Source organism: Neofelis nebulosa, chromosome 1, assembly GCF_028018385.1.
Source record: "Neofelis nebulosa isolate mNeoNeb1 chromosome 1, mNeoNeb1.pri, whole genome shotgun sequence".
NCBI classification, from domain to species: domain Eukaryota; kingdom Metazoa; phylum Chordata; class Mammalia; order Carnivora; family Felidae; genus Neofelis; species Neofelis nebulosa.
In genome coordinates this window covers 100,807,735-100,821,984 of record NC_080782.1, presented here as the reverse complement: position 1 = coordinate 100,821,984, position 14,250 = coordinate 100,807,735, and the positions used below count along the sequence as shown (strand labels likewise).

The window sequence follows — 14,250 nt, the reverse complement described above, 5'->3', positions numbered from 1 at the left end:
GAACCCAAGACCAGCCATCTTTGTGTCTATATTGACAACGAAAGCACCCCTATATCTCCCTAATAAACAGAGCCCTTATTGGAAAGCATGTGGCTTTTTAGATGGCTAGAAATTCACCTGAAAACAAAGTAGCCACTTCATTTCCCAATGACACACTTCGGGTAGCCAACAGTGGTTGAGACTTCCCCGTGCCTTTGTTCATTTCCTTTAAAAAAAAATTATACCTAGACAGACTCAAGGCCCTACAATATAATCTCACTCCTCCAACACAAATTTCTGCTGTTTTGCCTTTACCTATACTACCAATCTTTATCATTTTATATCACAGTTTGATGTTCCTTTAAAAACAGAAGGGCCAGAGATAGGAATTTCAGTGAACAGGTGGTGAGTGATTTGCCCACAAAAGGAGGGAAGACAACAGATCATCTCAACTAAAAGATCTAAAAATCATAAAGAAAGCTGACTAGCAAATAATGAGAGAGAAAAAAACGCTTCCATTATGAATTATTACAGATGAGGGTTACAAAAACCAAACATATGTCCCTTAGTACTGATCATAAGTCCCTTTGGTAGTGACTCAACAAAATGATAGCTGTTGATTAGATTGTGCCTCCCTGATATGGTTAATTATACTTTCCAAAAATGTGGATCTTCATTTTTTTCCCCAAAAATATGGGTCTTCAAATTAGATCAAGGTGGTTCACAGTTGAAACCAAATAATAATGGACATTTCCCAAACAGCAACAAATGACAGTGTCTTCCATTTTGTTTTTTTCTCTCAGCTCATATACGCTAAAATGTGATATGTGATTTACACAAATTTACATCTTTTCTGTATCTTTTTTTTTTTTTTTTCAACATTTTTTATTTATTTTTGGGACAGAGAGAGACAGAGCATGAACGGGGGAGGGGCAGAGAGAGAGGGAGACACAGAATCGGAAACAGGCTCCAGGCTCTGAGCCATCAGCCCAGAGCCTGACACGGGGCTCGAACTCACGGACCACGAGATCGTGACCTGGCTGAAGTCGGACGCTTAACCGACTGCGCCACCCAGGCGCCCCTCTTTTCTGTATCTTGACAAAGGGCAACGTTATAAAATTTCCACTGAATTAACCACTGAATTAACAAACAGGTTTCTTGTTTTGTTTTTCACAACTACGTGAGATATTTTTCATTAAGTAGTTTTCTAGTTAGCACAATGCTTTTATCGTTACAGATGCTGTGAGGACTTACAAAGCTCAGGTAGAGGGCTACCTGGGTGGCTGAGTCAGTTAAGCATCTAACTTAGATTTCGGGTCAGGCCACGATCTCACAGTAATGAGATCAAGCCCTGCATCAGGCTCCCCGCTGAGCAAGGAGCCTGCTTGGGATTCATTCTCTCTCTCTGTCTCTCTCTCTCTCTCTCTCTCTCTCTCTCTGTCCCTCTCTCAAAAAAAAAGAGAAAAAAAAAAGTTCAGCTAGGTTTTGTGGTAGACACTGATTAGACTCTGGAAATATAGTAAAACCCCGCATCACAAGTAACTTGGTCTGTCAATGTTTCACAAGACAAGCACCCATTTCTAATATATTTTAACTTGATAAATGAGAGCGATGTCTTGCAATACAAGTAGTATGCGACACCGAATGCCACATGATCAGAACTGAACCAATGTTTCTTGAAATTTGCTTTGATATAGGAGTGCTCTGGATTACAACCAAGTTTCCAGAACAAATTATGTTTGCAAACCAAGGTTTTACTGTAGTTCCATTTTTTTAAATGTTCACTTTTATTTCGTTTTTTTTTTTTTTCTTAACATTTATTCATTTTTGAAAGACAGAGAGAGACAGAGTGCAAACGGGGGAGGGCTAGAGAGAGAGGGAGGGAGACACAGAATCTGAAGCAGGCTCCAGGCTCCAAGCTGTCAGCACAGAGCCTGATGCGGGGCTCGAACTCACGGACCGCGAGATCATAACCTGAACCAAAGTCAGCCGCTTAACCGACTGAGCCACCCAGGCGCCCCTCACTTTTGTTTTTAATCAAACTTTTACATGCATACTGTTTAGAACACAACAGTCCTTTGAGACTCAAAGGAAAAAAAAGCAGTCCCATGACGGCCTCTGTGATCCATAAATATTTTCCGCTCCCCAGGAATGACCACTCTGAAACTGTTTAACTGATCTTTCTGGTATTTACTTCCATCTCTAATTAACTTACTACTTTTCTTGATGTTTCCATTCCAGGCACCATCAACAGACTTCCCAGTAAGGAAGGGGAGAGTTTACCTCTTCCACACATTTATACACCCAGTCCCAACTGCACCATAACCACAATTCTTCAGTGCCTTAAGGGCACTATTTCACTTCTTGTGCTCAGTAGTGATGAGAAATCTAATCCTTCTGATTCTTGATCCTTTGTACATATGCTTCTCTCATTCTCTGGAGATGTACAAAATTCTTTTATCCCGGATTTCTGAAATTTCACACTAAACTAGCTCAGTATGAGTCTATTTCATTCACTGTGATGGATTCTCAATGGGTCCTTTTAATGTGGAAATGCATGTTCTATAGTTCTGAGAAATTTTCTCGAATTATTTCATTGGTCATTTCTTCCCCTCCAGTTTCTCTGTTCTCTCTTGAAACACCTATTTTTCAGACCATTCCTGTAATTTTCTTTCCTCTTTTCCATCATTTAGGGTTCATGTTGTAATTGCTCTACTTTCTGAGCAATTTCCTCAACTTTATCTTTCATACATTGTAATTCTGAATTTCCAAGAGCTCTATACACATTCTTTTAATATATCTTGTCCTCACTTCATCAGTGTAAGGACTATATTAACAGTTGTTTTGCTTTTGCATTGTCTGTCTCTTCCAAATTGCTTTAATTCTTTTTTGGTCTCTGTATTTCCTATCAGTGGCTTTCCCTAACTAAGCAATTTCTTCATAGTTAGGAATGAGACATTAAAAAGCTGACTAGATGTTCTGTGTGCACAGTGGTGACGGCTGACAATGAGCTTCACAGAAGGATGATCTGACTGGGACCTTTCCAAGACAAACCACTTACATTGGTATTTGTAAAAATTTTTTTTTTCTCGGGGCACCTGGGTGGCTCAGTAGGTTAAGCATCTGACTTCAGCTCAGGTTTCCTGGTTCCTGATTTCCTGGTTCGTGGGTTTGAGCCCTGCATCAGGTTCTGTGCTGACAGCTCAGAACCTGAAGCCTGCTTCAGCTTGTGTGTCTCCCTCTCTCTCTGACCCTTCCCTGCTCACACTCTCATTCTCTCTCTCTAAAACCAACACTAAAAATTTTTTTAAAAAAGAAAACAATTTTTTTCTCTTGGCCACTTCAAATTCCTCAAACATTTTTGCTCATGTTGTAACCTTAAAAACTTTTTGAAATACCACGTATTCACACATCTTTGGTAACATCTAAAATTTTCTTAAGTTTCTATAATTTCGAGGATAGAATTTCTATATTACCAATATCAACTTCTAAGAAACTATTATAAAAGTTTTAAACTTACAAAACCTTGCAAAAATACAGAGTCCAATATACCCTTCATCCAGCTTCCCCTAATGCTAACTTCTTACAGTATCAAAGTACTGTTATCAAAACCAAGAGATGAATATTGATAAAATACTATTAACTAGAACCTTATTCAAATTTCACCACTTTTTCCACTACTGCCTCTTTTCTGTTTCCAAATCCAATCTAGGATTCCATACTGGATTTCGTTTAATATGTCTTTAGTTCTCATCTTTGATAATTCCTCCACCTTTGTCTTTCATGATCTTGACACTTCTAGAGATTACTGATCACTTAGTTTGTAGAATAACCTTCAATTTGGCTTTGCAAATGTCTTCTCATTATAAAATTAAGGTTATGCGTTTTGGGCAAAAATACCAAAAATCATGTTATGCCCTTCTCAGTACATCAGAGATCAGGAGTCCATGATATTGACAGGTGTTACTCCTGGTGATATTAACCATGATTTATTAGTTAACAGAGTGTCTGCCATGATTCTCTATGTAAATGTACGATTTTTTCCCTTTACAATTAATAATATTAAAGATAAACAAAAATTATATCACTTTAATAAATCTATCTAACAGGCCCTAGAAACTATTATCAATTTGATAACCGTTATCATCCCCTTAACTATTCGTTTACTATTGAACTAACCATTCCTTAACACTCAAAAATGTTACGATGTTCCTTTTTCTCCTTGAATTTCTATTTCTCTTATATGTATTCTACAGAATGTTATCATCATGTAATGTACTTTTACTCTTGGATTATATACTTGATTATTCAACTGTTTTTCAGTGCAAAAACATACCTGTACGCAAATATAAATTTTTAAAATTTCTTGTGACCATACAGTTCTACTTATAAAACCAAAATAAACTTTGGGTTATTATCATCATTAATAATAGTACACAATGGATCAAAACATAAATGTATTCTACATATGGAAAATTACTTATCAGGTGAAAAATAAAATTTTACTCAAAATGTATCTTGAATGAAATAGATGTATCTCACTTTTTTTTTTTTTTTTTGGTTTGTAAGTCCATTAAGGAATATTACTTACTACCAGAATGAGACAAGGTTCAGCGCTAATCCTATTCCTTTTTTAATAGATAAAAATACTCAATAACTATAGAAGGGACCAGAAAATCTTTTGTTATAATGATGTTATTAAATTCTGTGAATTCCCTTTGAGTTATGTTCCAGATTTCACACAACAAGCTACTGTAAAAAACTACTTTTAATAATGACATCTCCATAACCCCAAAACCATACAAACTCTAAGTCTCCCACAGTGATCTCTGTACTTGAGACAAAAAAAAATTATACAGTTTCTTAAATTTCATTACACTGTAATAGGATTTGACTTCATAAACAGTCAAATCCTATTATATATATAAAACCTTTTATATACACATATAAATATATATATAAAAGCATATATAAATATATATCCTTATAAATATATATATAAATCCTTATATACATATAAATATATATGTAAATCCTTTTTATATATAAATATATATGTAAATCCTTTTATATATATATATGTAAATCCTTATATATATAAATACGTGTAAATCCTTACATATATAAATATATATGTAAATCCTTTTAAATGTGTATATATATATACTTTTATATATATATAAATATATATATATAAATCCTTTTATATATCAAAACTAATTTTACATCCCAACAAATATCCCAATATACCAATATGCTATTTAACTTAAAAATCATAAAGAGTAATATCATAAGGCTTTCATTCAATACATATATGTTTAATAAAGATTTTATCTTTTTGTTACTGGGAGTTTTTTTCCTGATACATAGATTATGAATACTTCTATCAGAAAGTGTTTTAGTGGGAAAGCAAGCTGGTGCAGCCACTCTGGAAAACAGTATGCAGGTTCCTTAAAACACTAAAAATAGAACTACCCTACGACCCAGCAATTGCACTACTAGGCATTTGTCCAAGGGCTACAGGTGTGCTATTTCAAAGGGACACATGCACCCCCATGTTTATAGCAGCACTATCAACAATAGCCAAAGTATGTAAGGATCCCAAATGTCCAACGATGGATGAATGGGTAAAGAAGATGTGGTGTATATATACAACAGACTATTACTCGGCAATCAAAACAAATGAAATCTTGTCATTTGCAACTACGTGGATGGAACTGGAGGGTATTATGCTAAGTGAAATTAGTCAGAGAAAGACAAAAATCATATGACTTCACTCATATGAGGACTTTTTTTTTTTTTTTTTTTTTTAAATGTTTATTTATTTTTGAGACAGAGCATGAACGGGGGAGGGTCAGAGAGAGAGGGAGACACAGAATCTGAAACAGGCTCCAGGCTCTGAGCACTCAGCACAGAGCCTGACGCGGGGCTCGAACTCACGGACCGCGAGATCGTGACCTGAGCCGAAGTCGGACGCTCAACCGACTGAGCCACCCAGGCGCCCCTCATATGAGGACTTTAAGAGACAAAACAGATGAACATAAGGGAAGGGAAGCAAAAATAATATAAAAACAGGAGGGGGACAAAACAGAAGAGACTCATAAATATGGAGAACTGAGGGTTACTGGAGGGGTTGTGGGAGGGGGGATGGGCTAAATGGGTAAGGGGCATTGAGGAAGATACTCCTGAAATCATTGCTTCACTATATACTAACTAATCTGGATGTAAACTTTAAAAAATAAAAAATAAAGTTAAATTACAAAAAAAATAAATAAATAAGAAAATTAAAAAATAAAATAAAAAGAAAGTGCTTTAGTATTTGTTTTGAGCAATTTTTCCAAAATATTTTACACTTGGGTTTCCTTTAAAAAAAAATAATAGTTTCAGACTGAATTAAATGATTATTAATTCAAAGTCTGGTATAAGCACACCTAATTGCAGTGTTATCTGGTGGATGAGAGCCAAAACTTAAAAGTGAGAAAGAACTAAAATAAATAGTAAGGAGGTAATGCAATTAGTAGAAAATTGCGGAAGGTGCTAAAAGTGGTAGACAAGCGGCACTTGAAAACTCCAGGATATAATATTTAGTTAACTACCAGAACAAGCAAAACTAGAGGCCAGGTCACCGAGGAGAGAAGGAGCCCAAATGAGCATGAAAAAGGAAGAGAAGCACGCTCCTGGAATCAGGTACTGATCAGAAACACTCAAAGAGCAATGTTATGCCCTTTAACTGTGTGCCTTTCATCTAAAGCAAAGCTCCAAATAAATAAGTATAAACTAATATGTGCTCCAAATGTCTATGAGCTAGTTCCAAACTTGATCAGACCAAAAAAAAAAAAAAAAAAAAAAAGAGCTAAATCTGGAAGGTGTGAAATGTAAAAAAGACCAAAAATTAATCTGAGTGTTCTCTATGAAAGGTCTTCCGGTCAAGGTACAGAACAGGCCGACTTTGCTATGTGGTGGGTATATACGTATACACAGATCAAGCAAGTTAGAGCTTTGTGGCTTCAGTACCTCCAGGGAACTGAAACAGCAGGAAAATAGGTAAAGCAAAATGAAGTGGCACCCATCTTTTAGGAATAGGGTATAGCTAAGTCTTAGGATCAAAAATCCAAACTTCAGGGGTGTCTCGGGGGCTCAGTCTTGGTTAAGTGTCCAACTCTCAATTTCAGCTCAGGTGATAATCTTGCAGTTTGTGAGTTCAGGCCCCACAGTGGGCTCCAAAATGACAGTGCAGAGCCTGCTTCGGTTCTCTCTCTCTCTGCCCCTCCCCTGCTTGTGCACTGGAGTGCTCTCTCTCTCTCTCTCTCAAAATAAATAAACTTTTAAAAAAATCCAAACTTCAGAAGATTAACAATTTCAAAGTTGTCTAAATTCTCGAAATAAATTGTTTTTCATGGTAATTAGCAAAGCTGCCTTTAATAAATCAGGCTTAATCACTTGTGTGAGGCAGACAGAGGCCATGCATTTGGTCCACAGGTAGAGAGTGGTTTTAAAAGGAGCCTGTAATGGTGACAGCAGCAGGAATCGAACAACCACTTTAAATTAAGGGAAGGGTGGGGGCGCCTGGGTGGCGCAGTCGGTTAAGCGTCCGACTTCAGCCAGGTCACGATCTCACAGTCTGTGAGTTCGAGCCCTGCATCAGGCTCTGGGCTGATGGCTCGGAGCCTGGAGCCTGTTTCCGATTCTGTGTCTCCCTCTCTCTCTGCTCCTCCCCGTTCATGCTCTGTCTCTCTCTGTCCCAAAAATAAATAAAAAACGTTGAAAAAAAAAAATTTTTAAAAAAAAAAAATAAAAAATAAATAAAAAAATAAATAAATAAATTAAGGGAAGGGTGATAGGTACTAAGGAAGGCACTTGTGATGAGCACTGGGTGTTGTATAAGTGAGGAATCACTGAACTCTACTCCTGAAACCAATATTGCACTGTGTGTTAACTAACTAAAATTTAAAGGGGGGGGGGGGAGGGGAGAGGGAGAGAGAGAAGGGCATGGTAAGAAGTCAAGACAGCCAAATCAGAGGCTCAAAGTACACCTCTCTTTACACATATGTGTACAAATCTTACCCTCTGTCAAATGTTTATTTTTTTTTTAAGACTTTCCTAACAATCCTTTTTTACATAGAAAGGTAGAATCAAAGTACTCCTAAGAAATACTAAGTAAAATCACGTCAATTTAAACTCTACAGAGTAATTTAAAAGGATACGGATACAGTTGGGGTCTAAAAAGGAAGCTTCCATAATATATAGTTTAAATAACTTTTAAAGACTCACCTGTAGGCTTAACTGAATAAAACCCAATGGCCTCTCCTTTCTTCCACAGAATCTTAGCGTAATCAGTACTGCTATGGCACAGGAATGGTATCTCATTTCTCTCCATTTCCTGTTTTCTATAAATAATTCGATTCAGAACATACAGTACCACTCTCTCCCCAAGAGTTCTCACCTGGAAAGAGAGTCAGACACAGGCACAACAGTTATGATATGCATTCAGAGATGCTATCCACCTTGCTCCCTGCTTCCACACCTCATACTGGCATGCACAAAGCACTTTAAATACACTAATAATGATTTCTTAAACTTATCATCACAGTAAAAGTGATGAGTAACCACTCATGCCAACAACAATCCATTTCTATAGACACATAGGCATGGAAATAGTGCCTCTCAGCAAAATTCTAAAACAGGAAAAACTAATTTCCAATGTACCAATGATCTAGCCATCTCTTCCTTAGCGCTCAAGTGTTTTGTTTCTGCTACCAGCTGCCCAGACCCAGGCTACCTCTACTGCTTCAGTTCTTTTCACCCCATTCCAGTCTCAATATTAAATAAAAAAGAAAAAAGAAAAAAAAAGAAAAAAAGAAAGCTTCCTGTTATCCTCTAGATCTTTAAGAACCATTACCTTATTTGATGAGGAAATCCATAATTATGTTCCTAGGAAAGGAATCTCTCTCATTTTTTCCAGGTAAAATGTTCATTTAACAGTCATGTCTATAGTTAGACAACTATAAGAAACACCCACCTCACCCCACATACATACCCACAGACCCTTCTGCCAGATCAGATGAGTGATGACAGTGGTACCAGGCAAGTCTGATAAAAAACAAACTTGGGGCAGTCACAGAATGGAAACAGAGCCTCACTTCCTACATGCAGGGTTACATGGTCACAGGGACCACTCACCAACTTTCTGACATCAAACAATGGGGTTTTCCTCCCACAGACATCTTTCACCACTAAAAAGAGTACTTACTACCCATAAGGTATCTCTCCTCAAGCCTCCTTGAAGAAAAACAAGAGTGCCCTATAATTAGGTGAGTGAAGAAAAAAAGCATTAACCCATATACAACACTCCTCTCAAAACTAAACAAAAACCCTTAACTATACTACACACTAGGAGATGTCAGATACGAAACAACACACGAAATGACAAAGCTCACTTGCTTTCCAGGCAACCCATTCCTTCCTTGAACAGCTCTGACCAGTATATAATTCTTCTTTATACTGAGTTGACTACAGCCAAAGACTGTACTTTGATACTCTGGAGCCATACAGTCTAAAAATAATTGAAGAGAGCCATGACATTCCCCTAAATTCCTACAGGAACATAGGAACGAATAAAAGAAAGGACTGATCTAATGCAATTTGGGGTACTTTTGCCATTCCAGTTCTCACTCTTGAAATGCTCCAGATCCTTATCATCTCTCTTCCCACTGGGGCTTGAAGATACTACAGACATAAACACTGAAGATACTGTTAAAACAATCAGGCTTTGCTATACAAACTTCAGTTCTTGTATTAGCTTTTTTGTTTACCTTCATTTTACTTCTAATTAACTAAAGCCCAATTGTTTTCATATGCATTGTTTTAGCTTATTCTTCACGGTGTACATGTGCAGTTATTTTTTTGAACCTATGGGTAACTACTTTTCATCACGTTAGATCCTCTTTGTTTCTTAATTCTGCCTTTCACAGCCTGGTTCTCCCATTCAGCACTGCGGCATGCAGAATTCAGGTCATCTATGTCTTCCTCGAAGGAAATGAGAAGATAGTGACGAGGACAGAAAAAAAGGGACAAAGCCTGGAAGTATGCTAGTGAGGATCTCCCTTCTATTCCACTGTGTAGAGCACTTGAATAGACCACCTGAAATGGGCCTACTGATAGGCAAGGTTCCTGGTCAGTCTCTCCTAGAGACAGAGAACCTAAGCAAACACACGGAGGGAACTAGGTTTTTCTCTACCCTATACGGAAATCAGAAGCTGAAGCCAATAGAGGTAACTACCATTCAAGTAACCCATAGAGACTCACTCTTCATCACTCAATTCTCAGATACATTCAGAGCTACATAAAACTGAGGAAGCCCAATGAGAGTACCAGCTTCATCAAAACAATGAAACTTTAATCATCTAATACAACCTGGTCATACTAAAATGGAGAAGTGCTCAATAACTTTAAGAACTATCAATGTTTAATGGGAAACAAACTGTGAAATGGCCTCATAAGAAACACTTTTAAATACAGGATCTTGTTACCTGCTTAAGCCCTTCTCTAGAAGGGACAGATGTTTTCACAATATCATCAATAGCCCACCACTGATCAGCAAGGTAAAGTGCCACAGCTAAAAATAGAATAAATGATTATTAACATTTAAGTCTTATAGCATACAATATTACTATTTGATAAGGTTTATATAGATAAATATATCTACACTTTATAATACAATGTGCCCCATTTATTAAGAAAAAAAAAAAAAAAAGTACCTGTGAGTGAGTCCTCAGGTGCAAAGAGAGCAAGAATTTTCTCAGTCTGATCTCCACCATAAAGAGGTACAAAGCCTACATTGGACAGGCTAATAGGAATCTGAAATGACAAGTGAGTAAAGATTAGTGAAAAGTCTATTAAGATAATATAGGACAAAAACAACATGCTTCTACCAAAATATTAAACTTTTCCTACATTAATGCTAATTATGTATTTTCATAGAAGGTATTTCTCGTGTCAAAAAATTATATCAGACTTCCCTTTTGCAAGAATTTTATTATCTTCGGGGACAAAAAACTGAAGTTTATTTGAATAAATATTATTATTGTACATTAGCCACAGATACGAATAAAAACAAAGGCATGATATGGTACATATAAACTCATTAAAAAAAAGACACTAGTTTATTATCTGTTACACAATTTCACGGGGAAAAAAACTCCATTTTATAGTAAAAGACATCAGACAGGTAAATCGGTTTTTCCAGTGAGATACATGGATACTCTAAGATTTGCCTACCTTCATTAATCTGAGCATAATTCCCCACTTACAGATGATACTACAATTCAGATAATTATAAAATACTGGTGCTTTACAAGAAGAGACTTTAAAGAATCCCTTAAACATCACTTACTAGAAGAAAACTACAAGGCCTATAAAGGTTAGAGAATTTGCCTACCATCTAGTTCACAGGGAAATTCTAACAATTCCAAGTCTAATTATCTTTCTTTCACAATATATCATGCTTACTAATTAGAAAGCTTGATTCTAGTACTTTAGGAAAAGGAAGATCTGTGGTACAAAAATGTGCAATTTAGTGTTCTGATTTTTCTTTCTTAAAAACCTTCTAAAATCACAAATTCTCAATCTAAATTTAGTCAGCTCAAATCCCGTAACCAGTCTCAGCAAACTATTACACAACTTACATATAATTTTAAAGGCATAATATAAATATTAAGCAATAACCTGTAGAGTGTGTTTTTTTAAAACTTGATCATACTGCTATACTAACAAATCAATATTTATTCACTTTACTGAATAGTCTTTTGATAAAAATTTCAAAAGTGAGTAGTTAACATTTTAAAAAGTAAGCAGATACGATTTCACATATAAACTCAACTGAAAAGACTGATTACAATCACCTTAGCACACCTTACCGTGATATTGAGAAGAGAAAAACGTTCAGGGTTTTCAGGGTCGCCACACCTTAGATCTGACATGTAATCTTCAGCAGAATTTTCCAATTCTTCATGACTGCAAGTATCCAGCATATCCACAGGGAATGCCATCCTCTTCAACAAACAACATGGAACAAATGTTTCAGAATATGAAACGTTACCTTTCTTTACTCATAGAAAAAAAAAATTTTATTGTAACACCACACATCAAGGAAACTTCATTTTCACTATGCCAAGACAGACAAAAATTTGAGCCCACTGATTGAAAATGTATATCAGGGGCGCCTGGGTGGCGCAGTCGGTTAAGCGTCCGACTTCAGCCGGGTCACGATCTCGCGGTCCGTGAGTTCGAGCCCCGCGTCAGGCTCTGGGCTGATGGCTCGGAGCCTGGAGCCTGTTTCCGAGTCTGTGTCTCCCTCTCTCTCTGCCCCTCCCCCGTTCATGCTCTGTCTCTCTCTGTCCCAAAAATAAATAAATAAATTAAAAAAAAAAAAAAAAAGAAAATGTATATCAAACAATAAAACTTTTAAACGTTCATTTGTAGTAAAGCAAGCAATGAAATAGAAATTAATCGGGGCACCTGGGTGGCTCAGTCGGTTGAGCGTCTGACTTAGGCTCTGGTCATGAACTTGCGGTTCACGAGTTCGAGCCCCATGTCTGGCTCTGTGCTGACAGCTCAGAGCCTGGAGCCTGTTTCAGATTCTGTGTCTCCCTCTCTCCCTGCCCCACCCCCACTCACACTCTGTCCCTCAAAAATAAATAAACATTAAAAAAAATTTAATATGGGGCGCCTGGGTGGCTCAGTCAGTTGAGCATCCGACTTCAGCTCAGGTCATGATCTCGCAGTCTGTGAGTTCGAGCCCACATCAGGCTCTGTGCTGACAGCTCAGAGCCTGGAGCCTACTTTGGTTTCTCTGTCTCCCTCTCTCTCTCTCTGCCCCTTCCCCATTCATGTTGTCTCTCTCTCTCTGTCAAAAATAAAGAGTAATAATTTTTTTTTAATTTAATACAAATAGAAATTAATGAATAATTCCTTAAAATGATAAAAATATATTTATACACGCATAGGATATACATATTTACATATAAATACACACGCATATATCATCCTATACCTGCCAACATTTAAGCCACTGTAAAAGGACAAACAAACACATAGGAACTTTTGGGAATAACAAAACTGTTCTACAACTGGATTATAGTAATGGTACAACCCTACAAATTTATTTTAAAAATCATTGAGGGGCGCCTGGGTGGCTCAGTCGGTTAGACGTCCGACTTCCGCCCAGGTCACGATCTCACGGTCCGTGAGTTCGAGCCCCGCGTCGGGCTCTGGGCTGATGGCTCAGAGCCTGGAGCCTGCTTCTGATTCTGTGTCTCCCTCTCTCTCTGCCCCTCCCCCGTTCATGCTCTGTCTCACTCTGTCTCAAAAATAAATAAACGTTAAAAAAAAAATTAAAAAAAAAATCACTGAATTGTACAGTTGCAATAGGTAAACGTTACAGCATGTAAATTACATCTCTCATATATATAGATATTAAAAAAAAAAAACCACCTTAGTGGGGAAACACTAAAGCCAAGAAAAATAAGGACACTACTACTATATAAAATTATACAGGTATCTGTCAATGCAATTAGATGAGAGAAAGCAATTAAGGCATAACAATTCGGGTTAGGTGTGAGGGTTGCAGCAGAAGACTATCTCTACCTCAATTTGCAAATAATTTATTTAATTGAAAAATCCCAAAGAATTAATGGAAAAATTATTCCAAATAATACGAAATTATAGTCAAATAGCAAGATATAAAATTAAACATATAAATCAAGCCTTCATATTTACAATAACCACTGGTAAAAAAAAAATAATAATGAATGGAAAAAAATGAGTAAAAATAGAAAATAAGATCCCATTTAAACACCAAAAATTAAAACAGGCTTAAATTTAACAACAATAAATAGGAAACCTAGTTAAGTCTAAAACATTACTATAAGAAACAAAGTGAACAAACAGGAAACACAAATCATATTCTTAGAAAGGATGCTTCACCACCAAAAAGGTATTAGTCCTCCCTAAGATAATCTATTAATTTAATGGAATCCTAATGAAAATACCTTCAGGGTTTTATTGTTTCCTGAGGGAAAACAAATTATAAAGTTAATTAGAAGGAATAAATAAGCAAGAGTAGCTAGAAAAATCCTGAAAAGGCAGAGCAATGATTGGAGAAAAGTATGAACCCTGTCAGATACTAAAACACATAATTATCAACAATAACCAAACTATGGAGAGAGCCCAAATGTCCACTGACTGATAAAGAAGATGTGGGGTGGGTGGGCA

At 36.7% G+C, this 14,250-nt stretch overlaps 1 protein-coding gene across 7 annotated transcripts in view; it reads right to left on the bottom strand.

Annotated features, from left to right (window-relative positions):
* Nucleotides 1-14,250, bottom strand: part of FAM169A (family with sequence similarity 169 member A) — a 97,345-nt gene that overhangs the window by 41,688 nt on the left and 41,407 nt on the right. For all 7 annotated transcript variants that reach the window (XM_058729608.1, XM_058729598.1, XM_058729632.1 and 4 more), the window contains 4 exons: nucleotides 11,895-12,029; nucleotides 10,737-10,836; nucleotides 10,509-10,594; nucleotides 8,251-8,422 (listed from right to left, as the gene is read on the bottom strand). In XM_058729608.1, the coding sequence (XP_058585591.1) occupies nucleotides 8,251-8,422; nucleotides 10,509-10,594; nucleotides 10,737-10,836; nucleotides 11,895-12,026 (490 nt within the window). In that variant the 5' untranslated portion in view covers nucleotides 12,027-12,029. The remainder of the gene's footprint in view (nucleotides 1-8,250; nucleotides 8,423-10,508; nucleotides 10,595-10,736; nucleotides 10,837-11,894; nucleotides 12,030-14,250) is intronic.